Source organism: Phocoena sinus, chromosome 7 (genome assembly GCF_008692025.1).
Source record: "Phocoena sinus isolate mPhoSin1 chromosome 7, mPhoSin1.pri, whole genome shotgun sequence".
Classification (NCBI taxonomy): domain Eukaryota; kingdom Metazoa; phylum Chordata; class Mammalia; order Artiodactyla; family Phocoenidae; genus Phocoena; species Phocoena sinus.
In genome coordinates, this window is record NC_045769.1 from 32,405,385 (window position 1) to 32,423,457 (window position 18,073).

Sequence of the window (18,073 nt, forward strand, 5' to 3'; positions counted from 1 at the left end):
ACTTGTTGTTGTCCATCTTTTTTATTATAGCCATCCTAGAGTTATGAAGTGGTATCTCATTGTGGTTTGATTTGCATTTCCCTAATGATTTGAGCATTTTTTTCATGTACTTATTAGCTATTTGTATATCCTTTTTAGAGAAATGTCTATTTAGATCATTTGCCCACTTACCTGGGTTGTCTTGTTAGTGTTGAGTTATCAGAGTTCTTTACATATTTGTGATACAAGTTTCTTATCAAGATATGTGATTTGCAAATATTTTCTCCTATTTTATATGTCGCGTTTGGCATTGGTTTAACAATTCCCCTGGTTGATTCTAATATTCAGTCAGGGTTGAAAACCACTATAGCCTAACAGAGTTCTCAAGCTGACAGCATATTAAAGTCATCTGGAAACTTTAAAAACCCTTGATTGCCAGGCCAATTAAATCAGAATCTTTGGGTGTAGGACCCAGACGTCAATATTTTTAAAGTTTCTCAGAGATTCTAATTTGCAGTCAAGTTTGCGAAGCAGTGGCTTAACAGTTGAGACTCACTTTTAATCCTCAATTCATAGGCTTCCACTAGCATTTCCAATCTCATATCCTCGAACCAAAACCCTCCCCATTAGCCAGATCACTTAGGGCCACACTGTGAGTACTCATCTCTCTGTACTTTGTTCACCGACTCCACGGCCTACAATGTCTCTCCCTTCTCAGGTCTCAAAATGATTACTCTCTGTTCTACATTTTGAACACCTCTTGTTTCATAGGCTTCCATTTGTTTAACTTTTGATTTGTGTGTATTTCCTCTACACCCCTAGTTTCCAAGTCCCTTTTGAGCAAGGACAAGGGGTTATGCTTCTTTGCATGATACTGTGCAAACAATAGCATCTCATTAAATAATAAGTGAAAGATGGTGATCAGACTGTACCATTCTTAGCAGCAGCTAGCTCTGCCTAGCATCTCATTGAGTCCTCATTCAAAATCTGTCTCAACAACAACTTTAGCTTCATTTATTATTCATTATAACAAATACTCTCTAAAAGCACTGAAAAGTAAACATGTAAAGACTTAGAAAGTTCAGCCTGTCTTGATAGGAAAATCCAACTCATTTTCTGTTTTGTTGTATCTTGCTTGGCCTTTTTCTGTGCTTACTGAGCAAGAATCACTGGGCCAGTTCTGATTGGAAGAGCCAACCCCAGCAAGAAATGCCAACTTCTGCGTTCCTTTTCAGCTTAGGTATCTGTGTTTCTGCCTATTGAGGACTCCAAGAAGTGTGTTTCTGTTATTAATTACTCGAATTCTGTTCTAATGGGCATTCAAATTCTTCCTGATCTTCCTTTGAGAGCTGATGTAAGAAAAAAGATGAGAATAGGACTCCTTTGCAGGGATTTTTAAAAAGCGGGGAGGGGAAGCATGGGCAAGGAAACTGAGTAAGGCTGAAGAGAAATCCTGGACGGTTGCTCAGTTTGGCCTCCTTCTCCCAGCACCCATAGCAAGCTGGAGAGGGAGGGGGGCCAGAGAAGCTCAAGCATCTACACTCCAGTAGTTTGCTTAGTGCCTCTTGCATAACTCAGGGTGAGACACCGTCCCAAGAGGCACTGGGAGAGAGAAATTGATTTCCCAAAGGTAAGCAGGGCTCAGTGACTATCCTTGGGCAGCTCACAATCGGGTGGGAGAAGAAAGATACAAAAACAGACAGCAACTTTAAAAAGAGTGGCAGAGTGATCTGCAAGTGTTTGTGAGGGCAACTGGGGAACCAACTAAGGATTTCTGGAGGAGGTGACTGCTGACCTGAGTCTTATAAGGATTATACACACATTGATTCAACAGGTTTTTATGAAGTAAAAGTTATCCTAGCTAAGATGAGTCTTTGTGTTATGGGGTGCGGGGGAGGTAGGAGAATGTGTGTTGGGGCAGGGGTGAGGTAGGCGACTGTGGGGAAGATAAAGACAAAGAGAAAAAAAAAAGAATGGTCTAGGCAGAGCAGATGAGGAGGGAAGAAAGAGTATGGCAGGTGTTGGGAATTACACCTACCTGAATTTGCTGGACCTGGGTTGTAAAAGACAGGACTGGCAAGGTAAGCATAGTTCATAGGTTGGACTCTCTCCTGCAGGTAATGAGGACCTTTTGAAGGATTTTAAACAGAAGAGTCATACGTACAACTTTTCATTTTATACAGATCCCTCTAGCACAAAGGTGGAAGGTGAATTTGAAGAGAACAAGAGTGAAAACGTGGAGACCAGTTAGGATGCAATTGTAATAGTCAAGGCAAGATAGGCAAGAGGTGATAAGGGTCTGGACTATGGTTAGAAAGAGGTGGATGAACTCAAGAAATATTTCCAGACTGAAGTTAGCAGAACTCAGCATGGGTTTAGATGTGATGAGTGAGGGAGTTAAAAATGCTGTCCTCAGGCCACACAGACCAACCAGTAAGTAACACTGTTTTCCTGTTGCCTATGTCTTTTCTTCATTCATTACGTGACTGGAGCAGACAGCTCAGAAACTGAGGTGAACTTTGGACATCTGGGCTGTGAAGAAGACATTCTTCCAGCCTAGGGGATCATTGCAAAGAAAAAGGAAATTACCTCAAAGGTTCCTGGGCACATAGTTGACGCCCTGGAGCTTAGTCAGTGTTTGCTGTTTTTCAGAAGAGGGAGAAGCAGTGGCCTTCCTCTGCTTTCCTTCACAGAGCATGATATAATGAGATAACTGGAAGATAGATTTCCCTTCTGTTCATGATGGGGCCTCCAAATTCAAACCTCAGCATTGTTAAAACGGATCACATTTCTCCTGAGCCCATTCTCCCTCGGCACTACAAAGTGAGAAACTTCTTAGGGAAGAGCAATCTGAGGTCCTAGGATCTAGGCTGGCTGTTACCTATTCAATATTTCCCTGGTTCATGGCCTATCCAACAGCTGAGCAAGGGAAGGAAAAGTCACTTCCTGTGTGACCCTTTGTACTAATATTTTGTTGGGAAAGAGCTTGAAAAATATTGGTTACATGGTCATTTGAGGGAAAAGAGATGTCCAATTTATCTGTCAAGGTTTACTTTCCTCCCTCTTCTATGTCAGCACAGATCATTTTAAAATTAGGTACTATGCTTGAAGTATCCATAGTTCTCTTAATATGTGCTAGTGTGTGACAACAGCCTCCTAGCTGAGGGTTCAACTTGAATTCAAGTTTGACTGATAGAACCTCTTGTTTTTGAACATGTATCTCCTCATAGTACTTGCTTCCACCTTGATTCATGTCAGTCATTTAGAGAAACCTAAGTGAGAAGCCATCTCATAGGACTTCAAAATCCACATCTGCTTTGGAGAGACACTAAGGGAAGGAAATTCACTCTGGGTGGTAGGAAAAGATAATCAATTGCTCTAAGTGATATTGAATATTTGTGATCATTATGGCTTCCCATAGAAACAGTAATTCTGATTGCTCTCATTTTTTCTTAAAAATGGAGCATGTGTGAAAATGCATACCCCTTACTCTGCGAGAGTAAAGTAATAACATGGATCAGTGAAAGCGACAAATAACCAGAATACCAAATGACATTTGGCTTTGATATGTATCTTGGTTCTCTGAGTTTCAGGGAATCTACAGTACTTAAATGATTTAAGGACATATTGTAAAATTTAAGGACATATCTAGACTCAGAAGAAGAAATAAGAGAAATATTTAGCTTCCCCATACTAGCTTCTGTTTGATTCCTTTTTGCTTTCCCGTTAGTGCTAGGAGTGGGAAGCATCCTTCTCTTGTTAATTTTTTTCTTAGCAGACCTACCCCTTTCTCTGTAAATATTCAGTTTTCCCTCTTGTGATTAGTTAGGCAAGGTCTGCCTAGGTCAAACCTACTAGGTTAAAAGAGAGACGTTGTCAATCTATCAGTTGTATTCGCTTCTGGTATCAAGATCGGCTCGACTGACATGGCTCTAATTGAATTGGCAAGTTGTTTTGATGATGAATTTAGTGCTTTGCTTTTCAAAGCCTTTCCTAGCAGCTAAACTAGCTAAAGGTGTGGAGACAGGAAGCAGTAACCTCAAACCTCTTTCCCTCACAACTCCTCCTTGACAACAGGCAACATGAAGAGTAAGATTGGAGGTGAGAAGGTACTTATCTGCTACCTATGAGCAAGGCAGTGAGAGCTGAAAGATTTCCCACAGATAATCTGTGAATTTTGTGATATAGTTGACTTCTGGAAAATTGAAAGTTGCTTGTGCTTCCATGAGAAAAGGGGGAAGGGAGCTTGGTTACCAAAAACAAAACAAAACAAAACTTTTCCTTTTTGCCTGTGGTAAATAGGTCAACTACTATAATAATAAACAACTCTCTGCACAGGTGGAGTGGATAACCATCTCTAAGGTGTGGCTCCAAACACCAGAGAAGGAGCCCTGACCCTAAAAGGACACTCCCCACCAGCTCAGTTAATGCTTTGATTTCAAAATAAGGTGAAGCCTAAAATGCAATGTGGGAAATACATTGACAAATTAGTAACTATGGTTTATATTCATAGGGCTACAAAGTGCTTTCTCCTATTTTATCTCATATAAACTCTACATTAACCTGTGAAATAAATAAGCAGGACAGTCATCTTTATGCCCATTTTATAGATGAGGAAACTGAGGTCAAAAAGGTCTAATTCTTGCTCAAGGTTACAGGACAAGTACATGACCCTTAGGACTTGGCTTAAGCCTCATGACTTCTAATCTAGTGTTCTTTTCCCTCTGCCAGGTTGCATCAAAATTTCAATCAATTTTGGTGATTGTTTCTAGACCTTCTCAAAGTTGGACTTGATAGTTGGATGGCACAGAAGTGAGACTTAGGAGGAGAATACCATTGAGCAGGGGAGTAAATGGAGTGGGAAGAGGACAGGACCAAGATAAATTTCATTTTCTACCCCGTTTTGCTGGAATACCATCCCGCAAAAAGCGCTCAGCTGGATGGGTAGTTGGAGATGATCTCAGGCAATCCCTTATTTTACACAAGAGGCAACTGAAAACCAAAGAAGTAAATGGCTTTCTAAACAAGGTCACAGAAATTGTGGAAGATCTAAGATATTATTTATTTATGATTCTAGGAGTAATATTTTAAATCATGAATGAATAGAAAACCAATTTTGTACATTCAGCAAGTTTGACTTGATTTCATGTCAATCTTGACTTTTTTGTATTTAGAAAAAGTCTGTTACCAAACTTGCTTTGCCTCTACACAAAAGGTTTTGCTTACAATTGCAGAGACTTCCTGAAGGTCATAGATGGATCCCAGATAAAGCCTACAGACAATATGGTCCCATGAAATGCCTCTTATAAATTATTTCAGATCCACACGCAATAATTACACCATTGCAACAATTCCATTTCAGCTTGCCCACATGTCCAAAAGAGTTTGAACACAAACATGAGTCAATACATAAAATCACTTTCAATCTAAACCTCATTGGGCAAACCCTTAACTTCAGGGCCTTTGTGAATTACATTTATTTGTCATGATTAATTTAGGATATTCCATCTTTCCTTTTCCTTATCACAGCACCATAGAGAAATCAAATGGCACACAGAGGCTGGTGAACCAGAGAGTGGAATACGCAGCACTCAAGACTGAAGGCCGCATTCCTTAACTAAAGTTAAGGAAGCCCTAAAAAAGATAGAGTAAATGTTTCTTTAGCAACGTCATTGTCCTTTGACCTCTTGACCTTGTTGTCAATGTCCATTGACCTCTTAAGAATTTTGTTGGGTTCCATCTCTGCACACCATGATCAGAGTTTCTTCTTCAGTTTAACAATCAGGTTGTAAAGATCCTAATCACGTTGCTTCCTTTTTAAAATTCTGACTGAACAGAGTTTAGCATGTTAGGCAGGAACCAAAGAAAATGAAGCTTTCTCTTTCCAACCATCTTACCCTGTGATGTTTGTGAGCACATTGTGAAGGTGACACTGGTTTCCCTGGCACAGAACACCTCCTTCCTGACCACAGAGCTGGTGAAGTTACCGTAACTTTCCTCTGAGCACGTTTCCTGTTCAGGCCCAGGATACCTTTCAGCACATGGCCATCTGACCACTTCCTCCTTTTCCAGACTCCATAAGGGGCAGGCTGACCATAGGTCAACGCAGTGTTGGGCTCAGGAACTTGTAAGACGAACTGTGCTTTCTGGGAGGACTTGAATGCTCAACCATCTGTGGCTCTGGTAACTCTAGCTTGTGGCTTGGATTCATAGAGATGTAAGAAAGAGGAACACAAGACACTCAGACTACAGCATATTTCACCATCCTCCTCAGTGAAAACAAAGAGAAAAACAATGCTATCAAACTTTGAATGGCTCCAGACTCTCTGAAATCCATGTCAAAATGGGGGGAAAAAAAAAGGTAATGCAGGTTATGTTTTCAAAGTAATTTTGTGGTCATTTCATCTAGTTTTCTGTTGACTGTCATCTTGAAACTCTCCTTATTTTCACAAGGAATAGAGATGTAAGGAAAGCCTCTCCAAAAAAAACAAAAAGTCTTTGAAAATGCATGGTCCATATACGTATACATGGTCTCATTCAGGATCTTAGCAGAAAACAGATGGCACACTCGAAACTGGGTGAGAGGAGGTGGGTTTATTTATAAAAAGACTCTTGGCAGTGGTTTGGAACCACAGGGGATAGTACTAGAACCTGTAGCTCATAGCAGCAGAGTTATAACCACGCTCAGATCTAAAGGGGCAAGGGGAGGAGGAGGTTCCAGAATCAGAAGGAGAAGAGAGTTGTGTAGAGGAGGCCACCACGACAGAAGCAATGACTTCTATAGGGAAAAACAGGCCAAGCAACCAGCCCTGCCCAAGAGTGCATATACACAACTAGCAAGTTCTATCAAGCACATTAACTCTTACCCAGAGCAAGTGTGACTTTCAAACAAAATCTAAAGAGACCTTAGTTCAAACAAGTACATACGACTACAGATGATAATAGAAATAGAAGTTGCTATTGGCCAGCACCAGTCTAAGCACCACCTTCAGCCTCGATCTGTGTTTCCAGACAGGCAGACACTGTAATGTAGAGGACCATCATCCTTGGCCTTTTAAAAACTTGTTGTGCTCCAGGCAACTGTCAGAAAGTAACTCAGAGGCCAGATAGTAGCAAAAAGTCCCATCCAAGCACCTAGACCTAAGGCACTAATTATTGAGAGAGAAAAATTATCAATACAATCAATGAATTCTTTCTGAAAAGAAATTTCAGTGTGTCAGAAAATTGTTCTGGTATTCTGATTTCTTTTTTTTTTTTTTTTTGTGGTACGCTGGCTTCTCACTGTTGTGGCCTCTCCCGTTGCGGAGCACAGGCTCCAGACGCGTGCAGGCTCAGCGGCCATGGCTCACGGGCCCAGCCGCTCCGCGGCATGTGGGATCTTCCCAGACCGGGGCACGAACCCATGTCCCCTGCATCAGCAGGCGGACTCTCAACCACTGCGCCACCAGGGAAGCCCCTGGTATTCTGATTTCTGCCTTGACAAAGTCAAGCATTCAGTCAGCAAATAAATAATGGGGTCTATAGTACTAGGTTCTTGGGAGATGGGGAAGATGTAAAAGAAGTGGCAGCCTCTTCCTTCTAGGAGAAACCCTAAAGCAGGTTCACAATTAGCTACACTCCAAAACCAGGTTTGGTGTGTGAGCCTTGTAGAGGGTCACTGACAGTCACACGGAAGACCCCTTGTTTCCAGACAAGATGAGTCTGCTTCTGTACAGACTGGCCTTTAACTGGGCCATGAACTTTGGAGTAAATTTAGACAGGCTAAGGTAAAGGAAATGCCCTTTAGTGTAAGTTTATTGGAAACAAGCTGAGCATTTACATAGGGGGGAAGTAAGTGAAGATGGCTGATACCAATCATGGAGAACCTTTATAATGCCAAGAAAAAGGCACATAGGTTTTACTAGAAAGGCAATGGGAGACACTGAAAACACCTGAGCTGAGACTGGGATGGTAAGCACCGCTTTGGCAAGATTAGCACAGAGGGGCAGGTGCATTTGCTTGGAGCGAGGGCAGGGCTGAGGCAGAGACTAGTCAGGAGGCTGAGCCAATAGCATGAGTGTGAGCTCCTAGGGCCTGAGCTGTGGAGGTAGCAGCTGGGATAGAAAGGATGGACAAGGTGTTGGTGCTGGGTTATGCTTGGTGATGGTGAACAGGAATCAAAATGACGTGGAGTACATGGACTGGGTAAGGGGCTATTAACAAAATTAGCTACGTGAAGAGAGGAAATCTGTTTGGAAAAAAAGCTGTTGGGTTTTAGATATGTTGGGTCTGAGGGGTAGGTAAGGCATCCTGGAGGAAAGGTCCAGGAGTTTGATGAGTCGGGCCAGAGCTCAAGAAAGTCAGAGATAGACATGTACATTGGGATGTCATCTGTATTAGGGTGACAGTTATTATTAAACCTGCTAAAAAACCACTACCTGTACTACAACCCATCCCTACCACTCAGAGACGCTACCCAGCAATGCAGGGTCTGAGCACTCTAGGACCAAAACTTCCTAAACACAAAGCAACATAAACTTGGGTGTGATGTGACCCAGGCCCTACCATTCAAGGGTCTGTGTTGTCCTCTCAGCTCCTAATGCTGGAAGAACCATCTGAGAGGACAACATGACAGAGCACCTTAATTTATATGAAAGAGCTACCTGTACCAAAAGCCACCAGACCATTCCAAAATTCAAATTTTATGACCTTAAAATTACCTGTAGTTCAGACAGCAGGTAATCAGGGCTTTATAGCTTTCTACACAAATATTATGACAGTAATCCAGTTAACAGATACCCACAGGTATCTAGAGACCTCATGTATTAATATATTATATCCTAAATACATATTTTAATCTGGTAACCAAATTTGGGAACCATATTTTCCTCCTGAGCCACCATCATTCTAAACCCTCATTCAAAACAACTCTGTAAAGAAGACGACAGTACATCTTTCCTGTCTGTTTCATTCTCCCTAAATCTTATACCTTTGCAAAGTCTGCTTAGGGCCACCTGAGCACATTCAGATTCTTCTACATAAGAGTCATGGCCTGGAAGTTTGAAAATAATTACTGTGTTAAACTTTAACATGATGTTGGAAGATAGGGGAGAACAAAGGCAATATTGTCCCCCAAAACTCTGCAGTCGTTTCTAAGCACATTAGCGTCTAAGATGCTGGTTCACAACCTCTCCAAACAATTTCCAAGATGGCTGGTTGCAGTTCTTGTATTTTCTCTATCATATCGTAAGAGCATCCACAAAGGGGTGGGGTTGCCTTGCTAGAGCTGATAAAAGCTAGAGCTTTTATCCCACTTAAGAAGCATTTTTGAGCCAGAAATAGACCTGAGATGCCTTCTCGTCCAACCCCCTCATATACCAGATGAGGAAATGAAGGCCTAGAAAAGTTGTCAGAGTGTAACAAACTAAAACTCTTCATTACATCCCCCTACCTTGATAAATCAGGGGTTTTAGATTTTGAGTTTGGAAAAAGAATAATAGACGTGGCCTCCCTAGGGTCAAGGGCAAGCCACCATGTCCTTTCTCTGAAAAGCACAGAGTTGCTAAGATTAACATCCCTGACTGGAAACTGGAACCCTGCCTGTGATGCTGGGCAGGCTTGGTCTGAACCTTGTGACCCTGTTATCACAGCCGTGAGCTGAGGCCAAGCCCAGCCACAGTGTGCAGTTTTGAAGACTCAAGCAAATTTACAGTACAAACAGGTTAACTCTTCAAAGTCGAGGTATATTCTATCCCAGTGGCCCTTGTTGAGACAGGTTTAACACTATGACCTGTCTTGAGAGAATCAAACATATATAAATATATATTTGCCAGTATGGAACCACTCATCTACCCTGGCTTCATCCTAACACATCTCTACCCCTATAAATCTCTACCCTTCCTCCCGTTCTTCTTAGACATTTGTCCTCCTCTCGCTAATACTCCCATTCTCCAAATCTCCATCCCCATCTCCTCAAGAAAACTGCCTCCATTCTCGTTTTTCTCTCCCTCTTCCTCTTGCCTTTCCTAGTAGCCCTCTCTCTCTTCCACCCATGCAACACACACACACTCAAAACCAACACTTGGCTCCTTCCACCTGTCGAATATAATTAAGTCACTCAGTTGCAAACATTTATTACACACCTACTGTGTACAAAATACCGTGGTAAACGTTACAAGTGTTATAAGTTCCTGACTATCTTCACTTTGTCTGGCAATTTCCTCTCCTTTTCATTCTCTCAATTTTGTCCCCCTCCACCTTTTCTTAAACCTTCGAAGTGTTATCTTCCTTCCCCATCACTTGCCTAAACTCAGAAGCCCCAAATGGCTTCCTTTTGGCCAAAACCAATGGCCTTTCCAAGTCATTATGCACTTCTCCTTCCCTTATGCAGTCAATGCCATTAACCACTGTCTCTCTGGAAACTCTTTCCTCTTTTGGCTCTAGTGACATTCCATGAGCCTCATTCCCCTCGTCCCTCCCCAAACACATTCTCTGTCTCCTTCACTAGTTCATCCTCCACTTCAGCTGACTCCAAACCAGGCCTATTTTCCAGACTCCGTTCAACACTCTGCTTTTCTACAGTTACTCTCTCCTTTCTATTAGCTATCCATTTCCACGGCTTCAATTTTATTCCAAAGTTGAGGATGCTTAAATATTTTATTCTTACCCAGTTCCCATATCTTCAGCTTTGTACCAGACATCTTTCTGATACCTCAAGTCCTTACTTCAGACCCAGTGTGTCTAAAGTCAAACACTAATTTCCTCCAGAACTCAGTTACACAACATCTTGATTTCAGGCGGAGACACCACCATTCCTCTTAAGCCAAAAATCTTGGCATCGTTCTTTATCCCTCCCTCTCTTTCACAAACTAGGCACTAAGTCCTGAAATTTCTACTTTCAAAACATCTCTCAGAATAGTCACTCCTTCCTGACAAAGTGACAGAGTATTCTAACATGATCTCCTGGTCACTAGTCTCCATACACTCTAGACCATCCTGCTTCCACAAACTTTCGGCTGTTTCCCAATATCTTGAAAATGAAGTTTGGATTTCTATTATCAGTATTCAATCCTTTGTTGGACCTGACTCTACCCTGCCTCTCCAAGCCTCTATACATTCAGACTGGTCAACTGTTCTAAGAACATGCAATGATATTCCTGGTTTAATTTCTTCATTTGTATTTCTTCTCCTTCCTGTGGCAACATGGCATTGGTAAGAACATGAACCCTGGAACAAGTGTGTATGGATTGGCTCCATTACTGTGTGACCACAGGCAAGTTGTTCCATCTGTTTCATGCCTCAGTTTTCCCATCTTACAGACAAGATAATCATAGTAGCTACCTCAAAGGATTTAAGGAAAGAATAAATGATTTAATACAGGGAAAGCCACATAGAACAGTGTCTGGCACATTATAAGTGCAAAATAAATATCAGCTGACAATTATTATTGACAACATCATGCATTCACGTCCTATCTAGCTTTAAAGTCCAGCTTAATTCCCAGCTTTCCATAAAAGCTTACTATTTATTTTATGCTGCCCCATTTTAGTACTAATTCATTCATTTCCTTCAAAAAATATTTGTCCAACACCTACAATGATTCCTGCACTGTACATAGTACCGAGGTTATAAGGATGGATATGACATGATCCTGTCTGCAAGAAGCTCACAGTCTAGGGGGAAAAGACAGATGTATCAACACACAATAATAATTTTAGGAACCCTGATGAGGAAGGAAGTCCCTCACTTGGCCATGTAGGGTCTCAGAGAAGACTTCTTCAGATGAGAGGACTAGGGGACATAACAGATTACAAGAATAATATATGCAAAGCCATTAAGGCATTGAATAGCATGATGAGGTAGGAAACTGCCAAGTTTTATTTATCTGTTTCCAGCTGTTATATCCTGTCACATATAGTCTTCTCAACTAGATCTGAAGTCTGTAAAAGCACAGAGAACTTGATTAATTACACAAGCAGTTCTCGTGTGCTAATGAAGTCTTTATAGTCCTTTTCCTCTTTTTATATTCCTTCAGATCCCAATAGAGACTAAAATATAACAGAGGTTTAATACATATTTGTTAGATTGTGTTACACTCCCATTGGGGCTCCTCTTATAAGACCGTAGTAAAGGCTGAATACCCAGGGAAAGCTTCCTCAGGGAGATGGATCTTGCACTAAAGACATAAAGTGAAAGTCAAGTAGGATTTGGATGTGTGGAAAGGGAGAGGGAATTCCAAAAGGGAAACAGTATCAGAAAGGTCATAAAGTACAGGTGTGTGAGACATTGAAGAAACCCTCAGTATTTAGGTTAAGGATCTTGTATTGGGGTATAAAAGGAGATAGATTGGAAAAGTAAAATGGGTCCAGCCTAAAAGCATCCCAAAATGTCAGGAAACATTGCAATGTCATCTTTCTATTAGCATCTTCAAGGAACCATCAACACAACTTCCTTTTCTATAAATTGAGAGATGTCTAAGTTCCCTCCCATCTCTAAAAAATGTCTGTGGTTGAATTCAACAGTTCTGTGGATGCTTTGGCTTATCATTGTTTTCCATGAAATAAATTAGCATGGATAGGAAATCATTCACAGTGGTCCTAAACTGAAAGAGAAAAAAAAGTCTGGAAAGGTTTCACAGTTCTCATTTTTAACTTCATTGTAGCTCAAACTGGGTTTTTGTACCAGTCACAGAACCTAAAATAGCACATAGAGGATGTTAATAAATACCTATGGAATGAGCACATGAAAGAAGATCTGTCTTCCCAAAGCATAAGAAGGAGCAGGAACTTTAGAGAACAGTAACTTACTAACACCCTGCTTTAGTCCCCACAGGAGCCTCATGGTGGGAGGAAACATTCTCCTCCTCCTATGTGCCCATTCTCATCCACCTCCTATGGGATAGAGTCTGTGAATTGGAAACGGAACCCTCCTGGACTCAACATTGCTGAAGCTGGTCTTAAATTGTGTACCCTTATTATTAGTACTGTTGAATTTCAACACAAGTCGTCAGGTCACATGGAAGCTGCAAATACAGCCACAGTGATGTTCTGACATCTTATCACATGTCAAGTATCCCTAAGAAATGAAAAGCACAGCCCTCTATCTTCTCAAGTTTAAAAAAAAGAAACACCCACCTAAGTCCTTAACACGGGAATCCATGTCATTGTTAAAAATGTAAGACATGTCACTAATTTAGATTCTTGTGTGTGAGAGAGTGGGTAATGACTAGGAGTTACTGTTATAATCAGTACATTAAGTGGTGGATTGTGAGCCAGAGAGGTGACTCAGATACTGCAGAAAGAGGCTCACAATTAGATTAGAGGTCAGAGTGAACGGTGAGTGGGTGACTCTTATGACACCATCAGGAACCATTAACCTGGTTACCTTGGCAACCAGAGTCCCCAAGATAATAAAGATGATGACAAATGAAAAAGATGATGGTAATGGTGATGCAGAGATAAAGTTGCAGCTCAGAGTTAAGTAAGAAATTCGCCACCACTATGCATTCGTCTTCCAAGAATGAAAATATAAACTCACATAACCTGAATGGTCACACACAGAATTAAGATGCCTATGAAATCAGCATTGAAATCCTAAGGCCCAAGAAGTCTAAACTCTCTTTTTCACATCCTCTAATAAAGGGCTGAGTAGCCCTAGAACCCATCCAGGACACCTCTCTTCCAGTGTTGAGAGTCATTAAAATGAGAGTAATAAGCAAGAAATTAGACACCTACTTTCCGTAGGGCTTGGGTTACATTCCCTCCAGCTTCTGGGACCAATTCTCATGCAACCATTCTCAGACCGAAAGTTCTGGGTACATTTTTGGATGACAACATCATGTCATTGACCAAAAAGGGTCAAAGAAATTAACATAAAAGAGACATAGATTCCTCAACAAGTCTTAGAAAACCAGAGACTCCTTCAGTCTGTCACAAAGCCACCCAGATATCATTTTTTTTCCTGAAGTTCAGCTAAACTATCTACTGGGAAGAAAAGTCCCAGCCTCTGTGAAGTTTTATAAATAAGAAATGTCTTGAAGAAAAAGGCAAACAAAACTTTAACCAGGATGAAAAGGAAAAAGGATAAATAACTGTGCTCTGAAGGAGGGCCTGCCCTCTGATTTTCAGACAAGAAAGTCTGCAATGAACCATGTATACTTATCAATGCCTATATGCATTAATAAAGAGCTATTGTTTTAGAGATGATAAACCACAAACGGAATTTTCTTCTGCCATGTTGGTGGCATAATTTTCATTTTGTAAATTTCAACACACTGCATGCAGGCAGTACTTGGAGGAAGATAGCCACCCATGATAAAAGGTGAATGGTAGTCACATGGCATTTTGATACTCATGAAAATAGAGTAAGGATATTAAAAAGGAGGAAGGTTTATGTTTGAAGGAAAGGCAGCGAGATCCTCCCCCACCCCCCATAGTAAAGGGTTGAATGTGAGAGATTCAGAGTAACGATCACAGATTCATTTCTTTTTCTGATCTATCTGTGAAAATGACTCATTCTATTTCCTGGTACTGATATATTGGTATTAATTTTACATTCCTTGCTGTAAAAGTTCTTTCTGGATGGTTGCCTTTTTTTAAAAAAAAAGTATCTTAGGGTGTGAAAGCAGAGTAAAACCAATTCTTAAGCAATGGCTACACTTTTGAAATGTCCATCAAATTTACTGGAACTGACAAAACACCCAGTCAATTTTTTAACAGTCAGAAGAACTGGCTACTGTGTATGGGGTGTCATGTAGACACAGCAAGCTGCTGGTTACATTGCATTTTCCATGTCCGTCTTTTTACCTTACCTTCCCAAGCCCCGCCTTGGAGCAACACTTTCCTGAGAGAAGTAAATGATTCTTTTTGTGTACAACTACCTCAGAGGGGTCATTTGCTGAACTAAAAATAAGGTCTTTAATTACCTTGCTTTGCTGATGTTTTTTTATTAAATACCAATCATTTTCCTGCCATCTGTGCCTCTCTCAGAAAAAGAAGTGCTGGGGGGAATGCAGAAGCACTGCAGAAACCAGTTGTGTTCGAATTGGCCGTTTTTGACAGTTTCTTTGCTAAGGTTTGGGAAGAAATGAAAAGAAATGCTCTCATGGAAAAAAAAATGTGTTGTCCTGATTTTTGCCTTTATCATGGATGATTAGCTTGCTGAAAAATAACCAGTATTGGCTGGAAAACCTATGAACAATGCTATATATTATTGGCACACTTCTATCATCAAGCACGAATTGATTCCCTTTCGAGGGCTGCAGTTCTATGCTGGATTCATATTCCAAAATCCTCTATTGTGGATCTCAATTGCACAATTATCTGGTAGAAAACATGTCATGTTAGTAAAGAAACTGTAAGTTAAGGTTTTCTCATGCTTCCTAAGTCATATTTCTTTAATTTAGCCATAAAGATCTTTCTATAGTGTTATTAATCATGAAGCATCGGGTTAGGTTTAAAATACTTCATAGAATAAGTATTTTAAGCTATGCTGTGAGGCAATGAGTTAGACTTATTAAATTAGTCGGGGGAAAAACTGTTCTTCATACACACACACACACACACACACACACACAAACACATACACACACATATCTCAACACAGACATAGAAGTAGTCTCTCACAATCCTAGGGAGGACAAGTACACTGTGACCAGCAAATGTCCTTAACTGTAACTTCTTCGTGGAGGGTGAAGACAGAAACAAAAAGCACATGGACGATTTTGCACCACTGATTAGAATGGATCATTAGACATTTTTGTATGTTGTAATTATTTTTTCTCATAAGTTTTCTTACTGGAAGAGACATTTTGAAAGTGCCTTTTCTACCCCTTTCCTACTTCATTAGATGGCCACTCAGCATCAAATCTTAAAAGTTTTTATGGGGGTGAGTTGGCATTTGAAAAGTAGAAGTACCTCAAAGTCAAAAACAGTTTCCACGTGTGTGATCTCTTCACTGCTTTTCTAGCTATCCCCCTTTTAATAAATGTTCTAAAGGAAGAATATAAAGACAAAAAATATCTTCAAAGGACAGTGAATGAAATGATGATGGATGGCTCTCCACAGAGAAAAGTATTTTGTGTACAATTATCAATTTTAAAGTTTTCTGTCAGAGTGAGGCTTCTCTCTCTTTTCTGCCCATTCTTTACTGCCTAATAAATTAAGAAATTTTAAATACTCTTTAAAAATAAATTTCAGAGATCCCTTAAAAACAAAGTTTTTTTAAATCGATGTTGAAGATTCTTTTAAAATATACTTGGTAACTCTCAATACTGGGTTCCAGATACTGGAGCATAACCTGTCTCATCACCTGTTCATGTCTATTATTATATCAACACCTTTTATAAATACACACAATTTGTAAACGCGCTTACTGGCACCTCAGACAACAAAACGGATGGGTATATATGTAGCTAGCGTACTTGTGCAGGTTGGGTAATTATATTCTTTGGAGGTCATGTACATGATATTTAAGGACAACAAAAAATCATGCAGTCCCCACATTACCAAAATAAGTGAGAAAGAAAATGGAAGATACTGGCTTTTCAATGTATCTTCAAGGGGAAAATAACTATCCTTATTTCAATATGCCGATTAATCCCTATCAGTCTAATTTTTGAGCCAAGTGGGACCCTTTTCTAACTCTGAGAACGAGTTGAACAAACATCTGACTCCAGCCCACATAAGCAACAAACTCTTTCTGTTTGGAATTGTAATTTTCCAAAGATGATTTAACCTTGGACATATCTGGAGCTAAGAAATTATAAAGCACATCATGTTAGGTGGAGTAGCACAGGCTCTAGAGTCAGACTAAAGTAGTTCAGACCCTGGTTCCAATAACTCCTATATGTATATCCTTAGCCAAATTAACATTCCTACTCCCATCTCCTCATCTGAAATGCAGTTAACTGTGATAGTGTCAAGTTTTTTAGTCTCTCCCCATCACCACTGGAAACATAAAAGAATTTCAACTAAGAAAACAGATTTCAGCCAACTGTTAAAAAAAAAAAAAAAAAACTAATTTATTAGCATCTGTATTGTACCAGCTTCTGTGACAACTCCAGAATTCATCCTGGCACTCATTCAGTTCAGGTAGACATGGTAATTACAAGCAAACTTTATCTTGCTAGCCAAGCACTGACTGTGCTAAACATTTCACATGGATTGTTTCCTTTTATCCTCACAATGACCTTGAGATGAGGTTATTATCATCCCCATTTTACAGGCAAGGAAACTGAGGCTTAGAGAGTTTAAATACTAGCCTAAGCTCAGCTAGCAAGAAATGGAGCTGTACTGTGAATCCAGGCAGTCCAAGTCCAGAGCTTTCAGAACCAACCTGCTTACAGCAATTTTCTTACGTTTCAAAATGTATATGCAGAGACAAAAGCTAACAATTCTTGGGACACTATCAACTGATAGCTAAATAAATCTGATTTAATTCCAACGGCAGTTCATTAAAATATTTTGCTGGCCATAGTCTGAGAATCAGTGAGTTTCTAAATAACAGGTTGCCATTCATAGCAAAAACTACACTTCAAATGCCCAAATTTCATGAGTTCTTTGAAATTTGAAAATGAACCAAAGACCTCAAACAAAAACGTTGGGGGAGGAAAGAAATCAAAATTGTTTACCTGCTACTTGAATTGAGGGGAAGAAGTTGAGAGCCAGGAGCAGGCTGAGGATCATCGTGCTAACGGTGGGCCAGGGCTTCCGCCCCTCCTCCCTGAGAAGCCCAAGTGTGAGGTGAGCTGGAGACGCACCTGAGCAACCTGACTCGTCATCCGCAGCCACCACCACCGACTTACTTCTCTCAGGGCACATGATTAAGGAACTCAAACCACTTACTTCCCTCGGGGCACATGATCAAGGGACTCAAACCTCAAACTTTTGTGACTGTAACATTTCACACAGGATATCACATTGTTTTGATGACTTTTGACTTTTCCTCTTCTTTTTTTTTTTTTTTTTTAAACATCTTTATTGGGGTATAATTGCTTTACAATGGTGTGTTAGTTTCTGCTTTATAACAAAGTGAATCAGCTATACATATACATATGTTCCCATATGTCTTCCCTCTTGCGTCTCCCTCCCTCCCACTCTCCCCATCCCACCCTTCC

The 18,073-nt window shown here is 40.4% G+C and overlaps 1 protein-coding gene across 1 annotated transcript in view; it reads right to left on the reverse strand.

Annotated features, from left to right (window-relative positions):
- The window catches only part of CD28 (CD28 molecule), a 29,202-nt gene extending 11,411 nt beyond the window's left edge, over positions 1-17,791 (reverse strand). The window contains exon 1 of the mRNA XM_032638475.1: positions 17,588-17,791. Within this exon, the coding sequence (XP_032494366.1) occupies positions 17,588-17,777 (190 nt within the window). The 5' untranslated portion in view covers positions 17,778-17,791. The remainder of the gene's footprint in view (positions 1-17,587) is intronic.
- Between the last annotated feature and the right edge of the window lie 282 nt (positions 17,792-18,073).